Source organism: Xiphophorus maculatus, chromosome 2, assembly GCF_002775205.1.
Source record: "Xiphophorus maculatus strain JP 163 A chromosome 2, X_maculatus-5.0-male, whole genome shotgun sequence".
In the NCBI taxonomy this organism is placed as follows: domain Eukaryota; kingdom Metazoa; phylum Chordata; class Actinopteri; order Cyprinodontiformes; family Poeciliidae; genus Xiphophorus; species Xiphophorus maculatus.
The window spans coordinates 22,324,542-22,338,765 of NC_036444.1; the positions used below are offsets into that span (position 1 = coordinate 22,324,542).

A 14,224-nucleotide genomic window follows, 5' to 3' on the forward strand; every position below is an offset into this window, starting at 1 on the left:
AGAGATCAATCAATTGAGCTTATTTGTGTGGCTCATTTCAGCATCAAGGCAGTTCAAAGTGCTTTACATCATAAAGCAAGTTGAATCTGTGACAGATCAACACACTGTGCATAACTTTGAAATCTATTTTTTCTCTTTCAAAGTGCAGTGCCTCTTTGAAACCCACCTCCCTGTATCAATACTTTGTACACATACCTTATTTGCAATTACAGCTGCAAGACTCACAGCTTTACACATGGAGCTTATTGGCTATTCTTTCAAAAAAAATAAAACTTGAACGTTTCCGGCTTCCAGCAGGAAACTTTTGATAGATTTTTTAAAATCTACATAATCAATTCATCAGAATGAATGCTTTGAAGTAGTAAAAACACCTGGATTTATACTTTGATTAAGTTGACTGCAAAGCGATGTGTGAAGTCAGGTTGCTGCGCAGGACTTCATTCAGGGGTATCAATGTAAATATAAATGTTAACATGTCAAAAACGTTTTTGTTGACCAGTCACATAAAATCCAAATTCAATACATTAAGAGTTTTGGTTCTAGTTTATAAAAAGATGGTGGAGATTTAGGAGTCTGTCTGTTTTTGTGAACAAGTAGAACAAAGGTTTAGCAGACAAACTGAATTCAACCTCTGGGATCCTTGAAACCTCAATGATTGGTGGGGGGAAAAAAATAAAAAAATCAACCCACTGACACCATAAACAATCCTGCCAATGCCATTTATCCGTGTTTCCATCAACCGATATATCTGTTTGTCGGTGTTGTGGCTGCTGACAACCTCTGTCTGAATTACATCAACACAATTACTGGTCGGCGTTTCTTTTGTCAATGACAAAAAGACACCAACAACCCAGTAAGCAAACAAAATATTGATCCAATCTAGACATAATGGAGGAACATTGCACCATGCTCACAAGGAGACTTCCAAATCTTCTGTCAACACACAGATGAGACAGACAATACACAGCCAATACACTGGTCTAATCAATAATCCAATCCCAAAGATCAATGTGTTCTCCGCTCAAACGTCCTAGAGGCGGACACAGTTTCACATTTTAAACGTAAATGTGAGGTTTGCCAGTACTTACGTTGGTGATCTCAGGGTTGGGGCACTCTGTGTTTTGGGTATCACCACAGAGCTTATTGAACACACACGCCTTCTGCTTGCTGCACCACACACAGTCGTACTTTGAGTCGGCGTACTTGCAGAGGCTACAGTCTTCCCTCCCCACGGAGCAGTTGTACAGGGTGACTGGATCGCAAGAGATGTCAGAAGAACAGTTAGAGTGTTAGTCAGATTCCCATCCATTTTGTTTCAGGTTGGAAATTAAAGGTAGCTTAAGAAATGCACCGTTTAGAGTGCTGTCCATCTTGTTCCCAGTCCTCTTGTCCTTCATGTAAAACAGGACGCTGGTCTCCGGTGACTTATCGTAGGAGAACTAAGGAATTGAAAACAGAATGAATAAATACTATGAAATCCAGTGATTTATTACATTTAAACTCTTCTCTACAAACAGTGTGGGCTGCTGCTGCCACCCTGTGCCAAGGGGAAAAAAAAAAAAAAGAAAAAGAAAAACTATACCCAGTCTGGCAGATTTTCAGCAGAGGAAATCAATGTAGGAGAAAGAACATAGCTGGGGGCAAGATACGGTTCGAGTTTCTCAATCAGAGAATTCAAAATGTGGAGAGACGCAGCTAAAATAACTCAAACGAGTGGAGCCTGTCCATTAGAGGGAGCTAGAGAATATCAAAGGATTATGAAAAAACTGCTAAAGGGGAAATTCATTTATAATTACGCAACATACAGAACATGCTTGGCAATAAAAAGGATGTGCTGCAAAAAGAACTGAGGCTGTTCTATGGTATATGCTGTTACTTACTGTATGTAGCACTATAAACTGAACAACCCCACACCTTAGCTGTAGTTTAGAAGCTGCAGTTCAGTGGAGGATAATTTCTGCTAACACTGAGGAAAGAAACTAAAGTCTAGTGCAGTATTTACAGTTATGGTGTACTCACACTGAAGCCCTTAAAGCTGTAGAAACGACCGCTCTCTTTTCTGACCACTTCCTCCATGTTTTTCATCAGTTCGGTGCCGATGGTGAAAACATGATCCTGCATGACAACAAGGAGGGAAACAGGTAAACTGATACAGAAGGCAATGGCTATTATTAGAACAAAGACCAGACTCACTAAGTGATCTCTTGACATATTTCAAGTGTTTAGCTACATTAAAACTGATCACCAAATGAAAGCAGCAAATGAAAATCTAAAATTCCGTTTCTCGTTAAATTTGAATATAATATTAGACCAAAAACCACTTTTATTTCCAGAAGTGTCTGTGCAACACAGGCACGAGCCAAAAAATTAAAAGCCGCAAATACCTGAAACTCCCTCCAAAAAATGTAGAATTGCCTATTTTAATATTTTAACCAATAAATCTGTCTTTAAGCTCTCACTACAGCTACAGACGATGCCTGCAAACTCTTGAATGGACTTTGATTCATAATCCTCTCAAGGATGCTTTCATCCCTGTTGTTTGTGTATCTTTTTCCTAATATACTTTTTCCTTCCACTTTACTATCCAATAATATGCTTGGATACAGAACTTGGAACCACCAGCAACTCTGTATGAAAACTTAAAAGAAACAAAAGCACTGTGTTTAACCTACAGAATGAGTTTTTATTATGGAAATAAACTTCATAATAAAATGACAATTTCTTTTCAGACTCACATGCAGGTACGGTACATACTATTTTCATCCATGTTCGCCTAGTCCATTAGCATGGCAAAAAATATACCTGCAGACTGTTCCAGCCTTCCCACACTGAGATGATTATATGTTAGTAAATTACAGGTAGCTTTATAGATCCTTCAGCCTCACACAGTGTCTTAAGGAGGCACACAAAAGTGGCAAGTTTAGTCTCAAAACTTGGATTAAGACTTGCTTCAACACTCAAAGTCTCGATCAGAAGTGATGGCTAAAGAGGCAGAGGGTAGGTGCTTCATCCCCGGCCAGTCTAGTCCACATGTCGACGTGTTCTTAGCAACACTGGTAAATCTACCAGTTTCCCCTGATGTATAAGTGCGTCTGTGATAGAAGAAGTGCTTTATGTAAGACAGGAAAAAATAAATAAATAAAAAACACGGCATAAATGTGTATGAATGTGGCTTATGTTTTAAAGCACTTTGCGTGGTCAATAATACTATCAGAGTGCTACATAAATACAGTGCATTTCCCATTTCGCTTCGCTGTAATGACTTCCTGTTGTGATTTAGGTGATTAATGGAATTTAGCACGTCCAACGTCTGCTTCCTCTTTTTGCTTTCTTATAAGGTGGAGTTTTTTTTCTTCTTTTTAATCAAGAAAAAGCTGTATATTTATTCTTTTACAACTTGTGTACCGCATCTGTTTGTTTGCTAACAAACCACTGAATGTTTTGGGTGCGTAGACAGTCGCCTTTACCTCGTAGTTACCCAAATTGATCCCTTCAAAACTGATACTGGTCTCGTAGCCCACTGGGATCAGAACTGGATCTGGATTCTCAAACTGAGGACACGCCGATCCCTGAAAACATATCAAAGCAAGTCAGACACACCCACTTTTAATGATCTGCATTTCAAACATGCAAGCCACTTAACAGATGCCCTCATCTGCAGCAACAGATAAGTTTATCGCTGGAACATCTGCCGACTTGTAAATTGATATCTTCCACACTCAGTGTTTGTCATGGACGATGTTGGCGGCTGATTGAGGGATTTGCGTTTTTTATTAATTTTCAGGAAGGCTCTGAACAGTCAGTTGCTGCGTCACAATTGATGAATAGATACACGGTCTTACAAAAGTGTTCATGCCCCCTGCACTTCTCACGTTTCATCAAACTTCAACCACAAATCTTAATACATTTTAGTGGAATTGCATTTTACAGAAATACAAGATAAGGGACAAATATAAAGTGGAAAGAAAATTATGCATAATTTTACATTTTTGATTCTAAAAGGTAATTTCAAAATTGTCTTATCCATCTGAATAAATATCCTTTTGATGCAATGGCAAGTCTATTAGAGTGTGGCTCTGTCTGCTTTGCATCTACAGATTGATGTTTTACCCATTCGTCTTTGCAACATAGTTCAGGTTCGGTCCAATTAAAGGGAAAGCATAACAGCAAATTTCAACTCCCATGTTGATTTTGTCTGGACTCTGGAGTCATTCCAGCACATTAAAATGTTTCATCCAAACCATTCCATTGCAGATCTGTTTGTATGTCCTGGGTTGCACCACAAATTTGGCCAATCACAAATCTTTTTCAAAAAATAACTTGACCTGTCGATTCCAATTTTGGCCAGTATCAATTTTTTTTGTCTGAAAGTTCACTAAACATAGTGACGGAAACCCTAAGTTTGCAACAGTTGGGTGACTATTATTAACTGCATGCGTGCAAACATAGCCTAAATCAAATGCACACCACACTTTTCAGGGGAAAGAAATGCAGAAAAAAAACTCTCTTTAGTGTAGATATGTGGCATAAGATCCTAATAAAATGCATTGACGTCTGTGGTTCTATTGTGGCAAAATGTAAAACAGACACAAGATCTCTTCGCTTAACATACCAACACACTGTTAGTGATAGAAAACATCGACTCATCTCTTTACTGAGACTGACCTTACGGTGTCCAATGATACCTGGGCCCACTGTGCTGTCGTCTTTGTCACTACATGTGTGATGACGCGTATTCCACTGGCAGCCCCACGGACTTGTCACGCATGCCATGCACCTAAAAGACATGGCAATATCAAATGTCAGAGAATTCTGACAAGCATATGCACGAACAAAAGCCTGTAAAGAACAAATTTTTTTTAAAAACATGCAAACTCATCAGAGGCCGTCCGGCACAGAAATCTATGCAGCTGACATTGAAATGGATTTCTGCAACTTCACATAAGCAAAGCTCGTTCATCACAAATGCCTCCATGTGAAAGAAATGAAGAAAAAATATGGGTGGGGGTGTGAGGAGGTGCTGTGGGGGGGACTGGTGTGATCGACTTACATTTTTTGATTAATGAAAAGGGAACACAGGCAATTTCCTCGGTTTGGTAATAAAGGCACAGAAAAATGCGAGAGGTGCATTCAAAGCCGCCATGCATCACAATTTACAAACAGAGCCTTGATCTCTCATCTATTCATGCGTGGTGATAAATTTACATCAAGGTTGTCAAGGCGATGCTGTGTTCAGTGTCACTGTGCATTTTGGTGAGTGACAGAGCAGAACTGATAGGTAACAATCTCACTCACGGCGTGTTTTCTGATTTCCTCACAGTGGCTGCACAGTTGTAGAACTTGAACTCCCTCTCAGCCAGCTCCACGGTCTCGTTGACGAAAATCCTCACTGAGACGGCCACAAAATCTAAGGAGAGAGCAAAACTTTTAAGTATTTTGTAAAGATAAGCCAGGCAGGGAAAGCACAAATGCTACGTGTGCTCATCAAGACCAGAGAAATGATTCATTCAGTAAATATCTGTTCAATGATTCCAAAACTGTTTACAAATCATGACCCAATCTATAACTTTTTGCGCTGATTTTCTTGGCTGGCAACTTTTGATCTCTTTTGAAAGTGACCACAACTAAGATAATGCCAACATTTTGCAGATAATGGTTATATCATAAAAGCCAAATTACAGAATTAAACAAACACTGACGGAACAGAATTAGCTGAAGTGGAGAGGTAAATTGTTTGGCCCAAGTGTTCGCACACTTTACACTTTTATATTATAGATCAATGCAAAGCAGCTTATTAATTATTTCAACAATTTTAGAAAGACGAGTTGAAATAAAAAAACCCAAAGACGCCCCATTTGCATCTAAACAGAAGCCGTCTAACAGACACAAAACACACACATGAAATAGGAATTTGTGATCAGATGAGACTAAAATTTAGCCTTCAAGCCTATTTTCAAAACTCTCTCCATCTAAAACTAACATCCACACATGGTGGTGGCAGCATCACGCTGGAGGAAGATGGAAAACCTGCTGGAGGCTGCAAAATACTGGAGACTGAGGTAGAGGTTAGGCTGCAGCATGACAACATGCCTTATGGGCGATATGAATTTATTATCATGATCATTTGTGGTACTATTGTGATAACAAGAGCTATTTATTACTTCTTTTTTAGGCAGCTGTAGGGCCGCGACTGCATGACAACAATCATAGCTCCACAAACACAAACACTGCTCTTGAAAAACATTTCTAATTATAAAAGACTTCTTTAAGACACTATTCACTAGAAAAGTGTGATTTCTATCACTAAGCTCCGCGCAGTCACTGAATTTATTCATATTTATTTATCGTCTCATTGAACAGGCAGTTTGGGGAGGAGAGTTAAACAGCATTATTTAGAATTTATCGCAAAAGCGATAAGAAATTTACCAAAATAAATGATAAACATGTCCATTACTAATCAAATTAAACAAACCTTGAACAATTTTACAAAAAAAAAGAGCAAAAGTGTCATTCTCTTCAATGCTAATGAAGTCATGAACCTGCCTTTCTAAACGTGGAGCTTTAATTATTATGAAATGTGGTACTTCAAAGTATTTACTCTGTTACAATAAATAGAGATGAATATAAATGCATGCCAAACTTTCTGGATACATGTTTCAAAAGCCATGTCACTTCAAAATTGGGTGGTTGTTTTTTTTTAACATTTGCTCACCATATGGGATATTAATACCGTACTATATATTGAAAATTTTAGCAACAATGTGGAAAAGCTTGAAAGCCTTTTGTGAGGCACCTTAAGGAAATCGGACTGGTCATGAAAAGGAAGGGCCAGACCTTGATTCTCGGGAGTTTTGGGGATGTCCGAAGGCTGCGGCAGATCACAGGAAACCTGGCTGGAGTCCAGCATGATGCCTTCACTCTGGAACGATCCAACATTACACTTCAGACGGTCAGAGGGTCCGATAGAAGGGAGTGAAGGGACGTTGATCTGGATCTGGTTGGGAAAAAAAGAAAAAAAAAATACACACACAGAGAACATAAAACCAATTGATTCTTGCTAAAATCAATGTTGTTCATCACAAGCTTTGATTAAAAAAAAAAAGGAAAGACTTGAGTTAATTTCTCTGCTCTGTTAATGATACAAACACCTCTGAAACAGAAGTCAGAAAACAAGAAACAATTTCCTTTTGAAAGACAGGAGATTGATTGAGAGCAAGAAAGGAGGAGACAAGCTTTTGATGGAAATTCCAGTGAGTCAGAAAGGGAGGGACAGAAAAATAGAAAGCAAAAGGAATGAGAAAAAACATTTTAGAAGCAAAGCACATAAGAGGGGCTCTCAATCTTCACAGTGAAAGGCCCAATCAGCCAGCCTGGTTATTAATAAGAAAGTTTGGAGCTTTCTGGATGGATCAATACAGAACAGGAAGACCCAGAGTCTATGGTCGCTGACTCAGAGTAAACGGTTTATAGCTCAGATCATAGATATTAGTTTAGCATGCTCTGGAAGCCAGCAAGAGAGAAAAAACACAAAACAAGACCAGAGCAAATTAGAGGAACTGTGTGTACCTTGTCGGTTTTTTTGTTGGAAAGGTTCGGCGGGTAGAAGGATAAAATCTTGAGACATTGCTGCCCGGGGCTCCACAGCCAGCCGTTCCTCTCCTCTGCCCGGCGGCACTCGGACCTCCTGGTGCACCTACAAATGAAGGATGAACAACCGCCATCAGCATCTGCTCCACATCCCGTAAACACTCCCAACGCCACAGACTCCTGCAGAATCTCAATGGGCTTTGTGAATAACAGTTCGACACCAAAGTGACCTAAAAAAAACAACATGTTCTTAAAACAAACTTTCATAAGCACAAAGTCAGAGTCTTGGCAGTGGAAAAATACACTTTAATTTTAAAGGTAAATTATTTCAGGGATAATGAACTTAAGTACTTTTTGAGGGAAAACAACTTTAAGCAAAATAAGTAATTTTATTTTCTGACTCAGCTAGCTAGACTTTTTTTAAAATAAACAACTGTTTACCTCTTCAACTAATGAGCAAAATACACATTTGATAATAAAAGTAATACTAACTTTCTAAAGAAAGCTCCCTAACATATCCCTGTGAAACATGACACATTCGCACCTTTTTTTTTTTTTTTTTTTTACTTTTCAGACCTTGATAAATATAGTCTGATCAGAGTAAATTGCAGTCTGGCTTCGCTGCATGAAGCTGACAAACAGCTTTAATTTCTTATGGTTCCATGGACAACACAAGACTGAATATAAACACTAAGGGGTAATAAATGTGTCTGCAATAAAACACACCGAACAAATACCCCACTGTGTTATACAGATGGAATAGCATTCGCGGGTGTTTGCATTCGTGTGTTTTTGTGCATACGCGCATGTCTCTGTGACAGAGATTCTCACCTGCCCTCCAGGACACACCAGCCACAGTAAGGATCCCTCAGCTCCACGCATGATTTGCAGTCTGTCTTTTGGAGGCACGTCTGCACCGGCACCTTGGTGATCTTGAGAATTACAAAACAGAGTACGATCAAACAGTGCACCTCGGAGACGTTGCACTGAAACGAGGCGTTCGGCTAGAAGCGCCTAACTGGTTTTCTGGAGGAGTGCTCCTGTCACAGCACATGGTCATGTACAATTACTGAAACAATTTACTCGGCGCATTCAGTAAATGTTTACTGTATCGGGCTAATAGAAAGTAACTACCTATGTAATTACCCTATGCACTTCCATTAGACGCCACGTTCTGCTGTCAGGATTCTTCAAACAAAGTGCCTGCACAAGTCCCTAAATGTATCTGAAATAGCCTCTCTGTTTTTAGGGGAAAGCTGCACAGATTTTTTTCTTTCTTTATCCCAGCCCTGATACAATTATTTAGCACTATGAGCGTCTTCCAGGAGAAACGGTCTAAAAATATTTTTCATGTTTTGAAAGGATTCACATCTCGCCTATCTGTAAGAAAGTTGGCACTCAACTCTGCTTTTGACTGAGCTTGGCAGAGAGGCGAACGCTCACCGCTTCCAACGCAGCTGAACATCGTGTCATTCAAACCTGTTTTGATCAAGTACAAGTCACCCTTTTAACCCTGCGTCTCTCTGCTGTTAGACTGGCTCAAAACAACAGAAAAAAGGGAAAAATCAAAGTTGGGTTCAGTTTTCAGTCTTCTGTCTACATATGGTGCAGTTGTTTTTGTCAAAATACAAAAGCGTTTGAGATTTAAATTCAGCTGTATGTCAACTAAGAACATATCTGTATATATTCACTTTAAAAAGTGGGTTTGTACTCAACCTGGGGCTCTCGCATCAGGATTTTTAAAATTTTGCTTAGTAATAAAAATGATCTGTGTATAAAATCAGTGTAATGTTACTAATAGGTTGTCAGACTTAAAAAACAAAATGTAACTGTGAGATTTACATCTGAACAAGTTATATTTGTATTAAAACACACAGTTGAGACAAAAAACTGCAAAAAAGAAAAAAAAAAATAAATGTCTGGGTGAGATTTTCTATCAAAATAAAAGAAAAATATCTCTTCAATAACCAGATTATTCCATTTGTACTGCAACAATAGAACCTTAGCAAGTATTTTTGGTCTAATTTCTAGTGGAAATATATTTGTACACTTGGAATAAGACAAAACCAACTTGCAGGTGACTTTTCAGTAAGATATAGGAGCTTGTTTTAAGTTAATAATTCCTTAACATTGGTGAAAAGGTATTTGTTATAAAAGTACTAGTGATAAGTGAAATAATCTCCCAGTGGAACAAGACATTTTAACTTACAATATGGGAAAAAGTCTTGATCCACTGACAGATTATTTCACTTATAAATAGTGAAACTTGCATAATGAAAATGTACTTTTTATTATGCAATATTCAAAATGGAATTGTATTTCGCTTTAAGCGCTGCCATGAAGCAACAGACTTCCTCTCTGCTGTTCACCTGCATGAATACGTTGCGCTCTACCTGCCTGACGTACCTTTTTCTCTGTGGTGATGTAGAGGTGGCTGTGAGGGAGGTCAAAGAAGAGGTTCTTGTTGACCTTCTCCCCGAGGTTGTCACCAGGAACCTTGCCGTACTCATCCGCTGCCGCTGTGAGATGTACCTGGACAAATAAGAAAAAATAAATAAATAAGAGAGCAACCCTGTCAGACATGAGCTTCGTCATTAACCTGACAGAAGCTCCCTCTGGGCAAAAGGTTAAAGAAAATGAAAAGCTGAGAGAAGAAACAGATGAAATAACAGCACCTTGAAGACCTCTCCCTTGTTGTTGCCCAAGAAAGCAATGGTGTGATCGTTCTCCACGGCAACAGCCACAGCGGTCAGAAGGCTTTTAGAGGTCCACGCTGCACTGGCCGTTAAGGCAAATTTTGGCCTGCTCGCCAGAGGGGATGGCAAAAAGTCTGCACCACACTTGAAGGTTTCCAACAAGTCTTTCTGTGAAAGGTAAACAATTGTACAGAGGTGACTTATTAATTTTTCTTTTTTCCCCCTCAACATTATGAAATTATATAACTGACTGCAAATAAAACCACTTGTTGATACTAATTACACTGCTCACATGTGTATAGCGATTACTTTTTATAGTCACAACCTACTTTTTCAATTTGAAATGCAGTTTTAACTTGTTACATTATATGCTTCATCCAAAAAGACACATTATTCTGCTTGGGTTGCTTATGTGTCAAATTTAGACTTTTAAAGACAAACTCATTCTTTCTCATCCATTCTTTGCACAATAGGCCCGACATTTCAAGTAGTTTATAAGACAGCAGAATTAGTTCAGCATGACAGAAAAAATGAACTGACACACTAAAGAAAAAAACCCCATTAATTTAAATGTAGAAAACTTTGCATTTGATTGGGAACAACTTCTGATGTGATTTTGATCCTCTTTGACAAATAAGAATAAAAAAGGAGTGTTTTCAGTTGTACATTTTAAAATCCTTTCAGCCTCCAGCACCCTGAAAGGAGAAACACTTATAGATTATGGATGAACTGATGGACATTTTAAATTAGTAAGGATGCTTAAATGTGCAATTTGTGCTGAATATTGAGCATTGTGCTTACAGGTGACTAATTCATGTAATATGCACTTTGTTGTTTTCAGGGTTTCCGGAGGTTTCACCAACTCAAATTTAAGACCCTTATGAATTTAACTTAAGACCTACAGTATAACTCCACAGAAATGCACAAACTTCATCCAGCCAGCATGTGATAAATTTGCATTGCCCCATGATAGATACAAAAAAGCTAGCCAGCTAGCCAGGATGTAGCAGTGGCTAGTTAGCGGTAGCTTCAACCGTCTCTAGTCACAGAACGTAATGAAGATGTGTGAGTGAGACTCAAACTTTTGGTCTCAGAAAAATTCCACCAGAAAAAAGAAAGAAAAAAAATAATATAAGAGGTTAAATAGTCCTGTCTCGACAAAATTTAAGACCTGGGAATAACAGAAAGGCCAACTTACTTTTTAAAAAAAAAGAAATTTAAGATATTTTAAGGCCTTAATTTTATGCCTGGGCCATATTTTGGAATGACTCGGGTCTAATGGAGTTATGTCAAAGCAGCTAAAGATCAGAGGACAGAGGAGGAACCTCAAAGACCTGGAACTAAGACTTGTATAGTCAAATATATCAGTGGAGACATGCAAAATTTTGCCAATGATTATCAGCTGGGTTTGATTGCTCAAATAAAAATAAAGGCTTTTCCACTATACCAAGGCTATCTGAGAATGTTAATTTTCTATGCAACATTATTTGCTAAATGTCACATGGGAGGTGAATGTGTCATTCTTTGTCAAAAACACATTTTTTTTGGTCACTGAAAGTTACTAAAATGGCCTGTACTTGTGAAGCGCCTTATCAAATCCAGAGGAGTCCACAGCACCTCACACTACATTCAGTCATTCACACACATATTCACACTAATCTAAACCTGTTAGGGCTATAATTATCTCTGGCCGTATCGTCTACCTGACACAAGTTTTATTAATGTTAATGTATAGTATCTGACTAGGAAAGCTTTTCAAATGCCTACCATCAATAGAATGTGTGCAGAGAATTTTTTTTTTTTAAAGTATTCAAAAGTTGTTTTTACTGATAAAATATGCATTTTATATATAGAAGACAGAGATCTATTAAATATGTTGCGCTTATAGAGAACTCACCCCAATGTTAGATGTGCAAAATTCTCCTGCTTTGGAAGAGTAGGGGATGTAAACAGCAGGTACCCCTGAAATCTTCCCGTTGTCACTGTAACAAGCACTGATTATATCCACCAGCCTCTCATTGATGGAGTTCATGGGATACATGCACAGAGCTGATTCACCATCGAGGTCATCCGAACTTGCCACCATGAAGAGGACTTTATGCCACGGGCTTACCTTCCCGTACACAGTGGACTCAGTCATGGCCCGCGCCAGTTCTTTTCCAGGAGAAGCCACAAAAGCCGCCTGGACTTTGTTGTATTGATTTTCTGCTCCACATTTCAGCTGAAGCTCTGTGTAGGAGTAGTAATGTTGGTCGTCTTCGCAGAGACGGGACACGAAGGTCAGGTTTTTGGTATCCACACCATCAGTTCGAGACAAGAGAAAATATATGTGACCGTCCTCTTTGAAGGCGTGCCTGAAATCATGAGAGTACTTTATATTAAATGGCGGCTGTATTGTAGAAGCCTCAATGATGGTCTCAAACACGACCCATTCCTTGTATTCATCGAGGATTCGCGTGCTGATGAGTTTTGAACTGTCAGAGTTTCTGTAGTCCTTCCCCACAACAAACACGTTGAAAGTTTTGTCATCTTTTTTGTAGTAAGACATGACTCCCACCACGTTGACATTATCCTCTACATTAGCAACGTAAGTCCTCTCTCCTTTACTGTCACAGTAGTAAATCTCCTGCTCCACATTGGACAGGTTGAGGAGGGAGCAGATGCCTCGATAGCGACTGCCACAGGCTATAAGTGACTGATTAGATGGATGGATTAGCAGAAGCTTGTTGAGATTGGGCATTGGCTTCGTGTTCTGGCAGGCTGACGCTGGCGGTGTGCAGGTAGGCGAGTCATCTTTGGGGCCCGTCTCGGCACGGGCCTGCAGCTTGAGGGAAGGGCCGAGCTGGTAGATGGAGTTGTTAGCTCCCAGATAAATACGGCCCGTCTGGGGGTCTTGAACCACATTATTAATGGTGGTCTCAGAGTTGAAAACCGGGTGGGGGGCGTTGCTGCTCTCCTCCTGGGCTTGTGATATTGATCGGCATAAGAGGACGAGAAGAAGGGAGACCCAGCTTGCCATCTCTGTTGGGAACAGGAAAGGAGAAAATGCTTCATTATTAATGAAGTTAAATGCATACAGCAGTGCACTCTAAAGGCCACAAACACTGGAGCTCAACAGAATTTGAGTGGTTAACATGACCATGACACGATAGTGCATATAAACCAAGAATTTATGTTAAGGTCAGGAACGTTTCTAATCACATTTTAACTCTCTATGTCATGACCTTTTTATTTTTGGGGAGAAAAAATGTCTTTGGGAGCTTGGTGGTCCTTGACTACATACCAATCATAAAATCGGACCCACCCAGCTCCCAGAACCACATCTGGGTTTGTTGCCTCAGGGCCTATATGGAGTCTAAAGGTTTTCAACAGTGATTATGAAAAGTGGTATAAAAGTCAAACGTATGCAAGAAAAAAAATTTTTTTTTTGACAAATAATAAGTCAGACATGGTTCCAACTTACCAACTAACATTCAAAAATGAATGTTAGATTTGAACATTTATACACTTGAACAAATCACTAAGAGGAGCAGCACCCTTTAAACACCGTTAAAGCATTTCAAGACGATGCCAACAGACATTTATAATGTAGTGTAAAAAGTGCCATGACAAATTGTACCCACGTTTTCAGATTTTCCACTCTGCCGTCTCAGTTTTGACAGCGATATCAACTATTTATCCAATGTGATTCCATGATTACGCCAGAAGAATTGGTATGGGAGCCTCTGGTATTAAAAATGCCCACACACAATCATATCCAGTGGCTACATTAGCAATGCTTCATCTGGTGAAGCAATTTTTGAACTATGACCCCATGATATGAAAGCGCTGTAAGCTTGGCAACCATGTCTACGTCTTAGGGTCTTTATTTTGGTGTGAACTACTAAGCCTGAGCTGACCTGTGGTGATGATGCTAAGTTTATCCAAGTTCACTTTATCCA

The 14,224-nt window shown here is 39.2% G+C and overlaps 1 protein-coding gene across 3 annotated transcripts in view; it reads right to left on the reverse strand.

Moving 5' to 3' along the window:
* The window catches only part of plxnb2 (plexin B2), a 158,008-nt gene that overhangs the window by 36,857 nt on the left and 106,927 nt on the right, over positions 1-14,224 (reverse strand). For all 3 annotated transcript variants that reach the window (XM_023352743.1, XM_005796336.2, XM_023352742.1), the window contains 12 exons: positions 12,181-13,304; positions 10,263-10,451; positions 9,994-10,119; positions 8,419-8,519; positions 7,567-7,693; positions 6,835-6,994; positions 5,296-5,407; positions 4,666-4,777; positions 3,468-3,569; positions 2,020-2,115; positions 1,352-1,439; positions 1,089-1,252 (listed from right to left, as the gene is read on the reverse strand). In XM_023352743.1, the coding sequence (XP_023208511.1) occupies positions 1,089-1,252; positions 1,352-1,439; positions 2,020-2,115; positions 3,468-3,569; positions 4,666-4,777; positions 5,296-5,407; positions 6,835-6,994; positions 7,567-7,693; positions 8,419-8,519; positions 9,994-10,119; positions 10,263-10,451; positions 12,181-13,302 (2,499 nt within the window). In that variant the 5' untranslated portion in view covers positions 13,303-13,304. The remainder of the gene's footprint in view (positions 1-1,088; positions 1,253-1,351; positions 1,440-2,019; positions 2,116-3,467; positions 3,570-4,665; positions 4,778-5,295; positions 5,408-6,834; positions 6,995-7,566; positions 7,694-8,418; positions 8,520-9,993; positions 10,120-10,262; positions 10,452-12,180; positions 13,305-14,224) is intronic.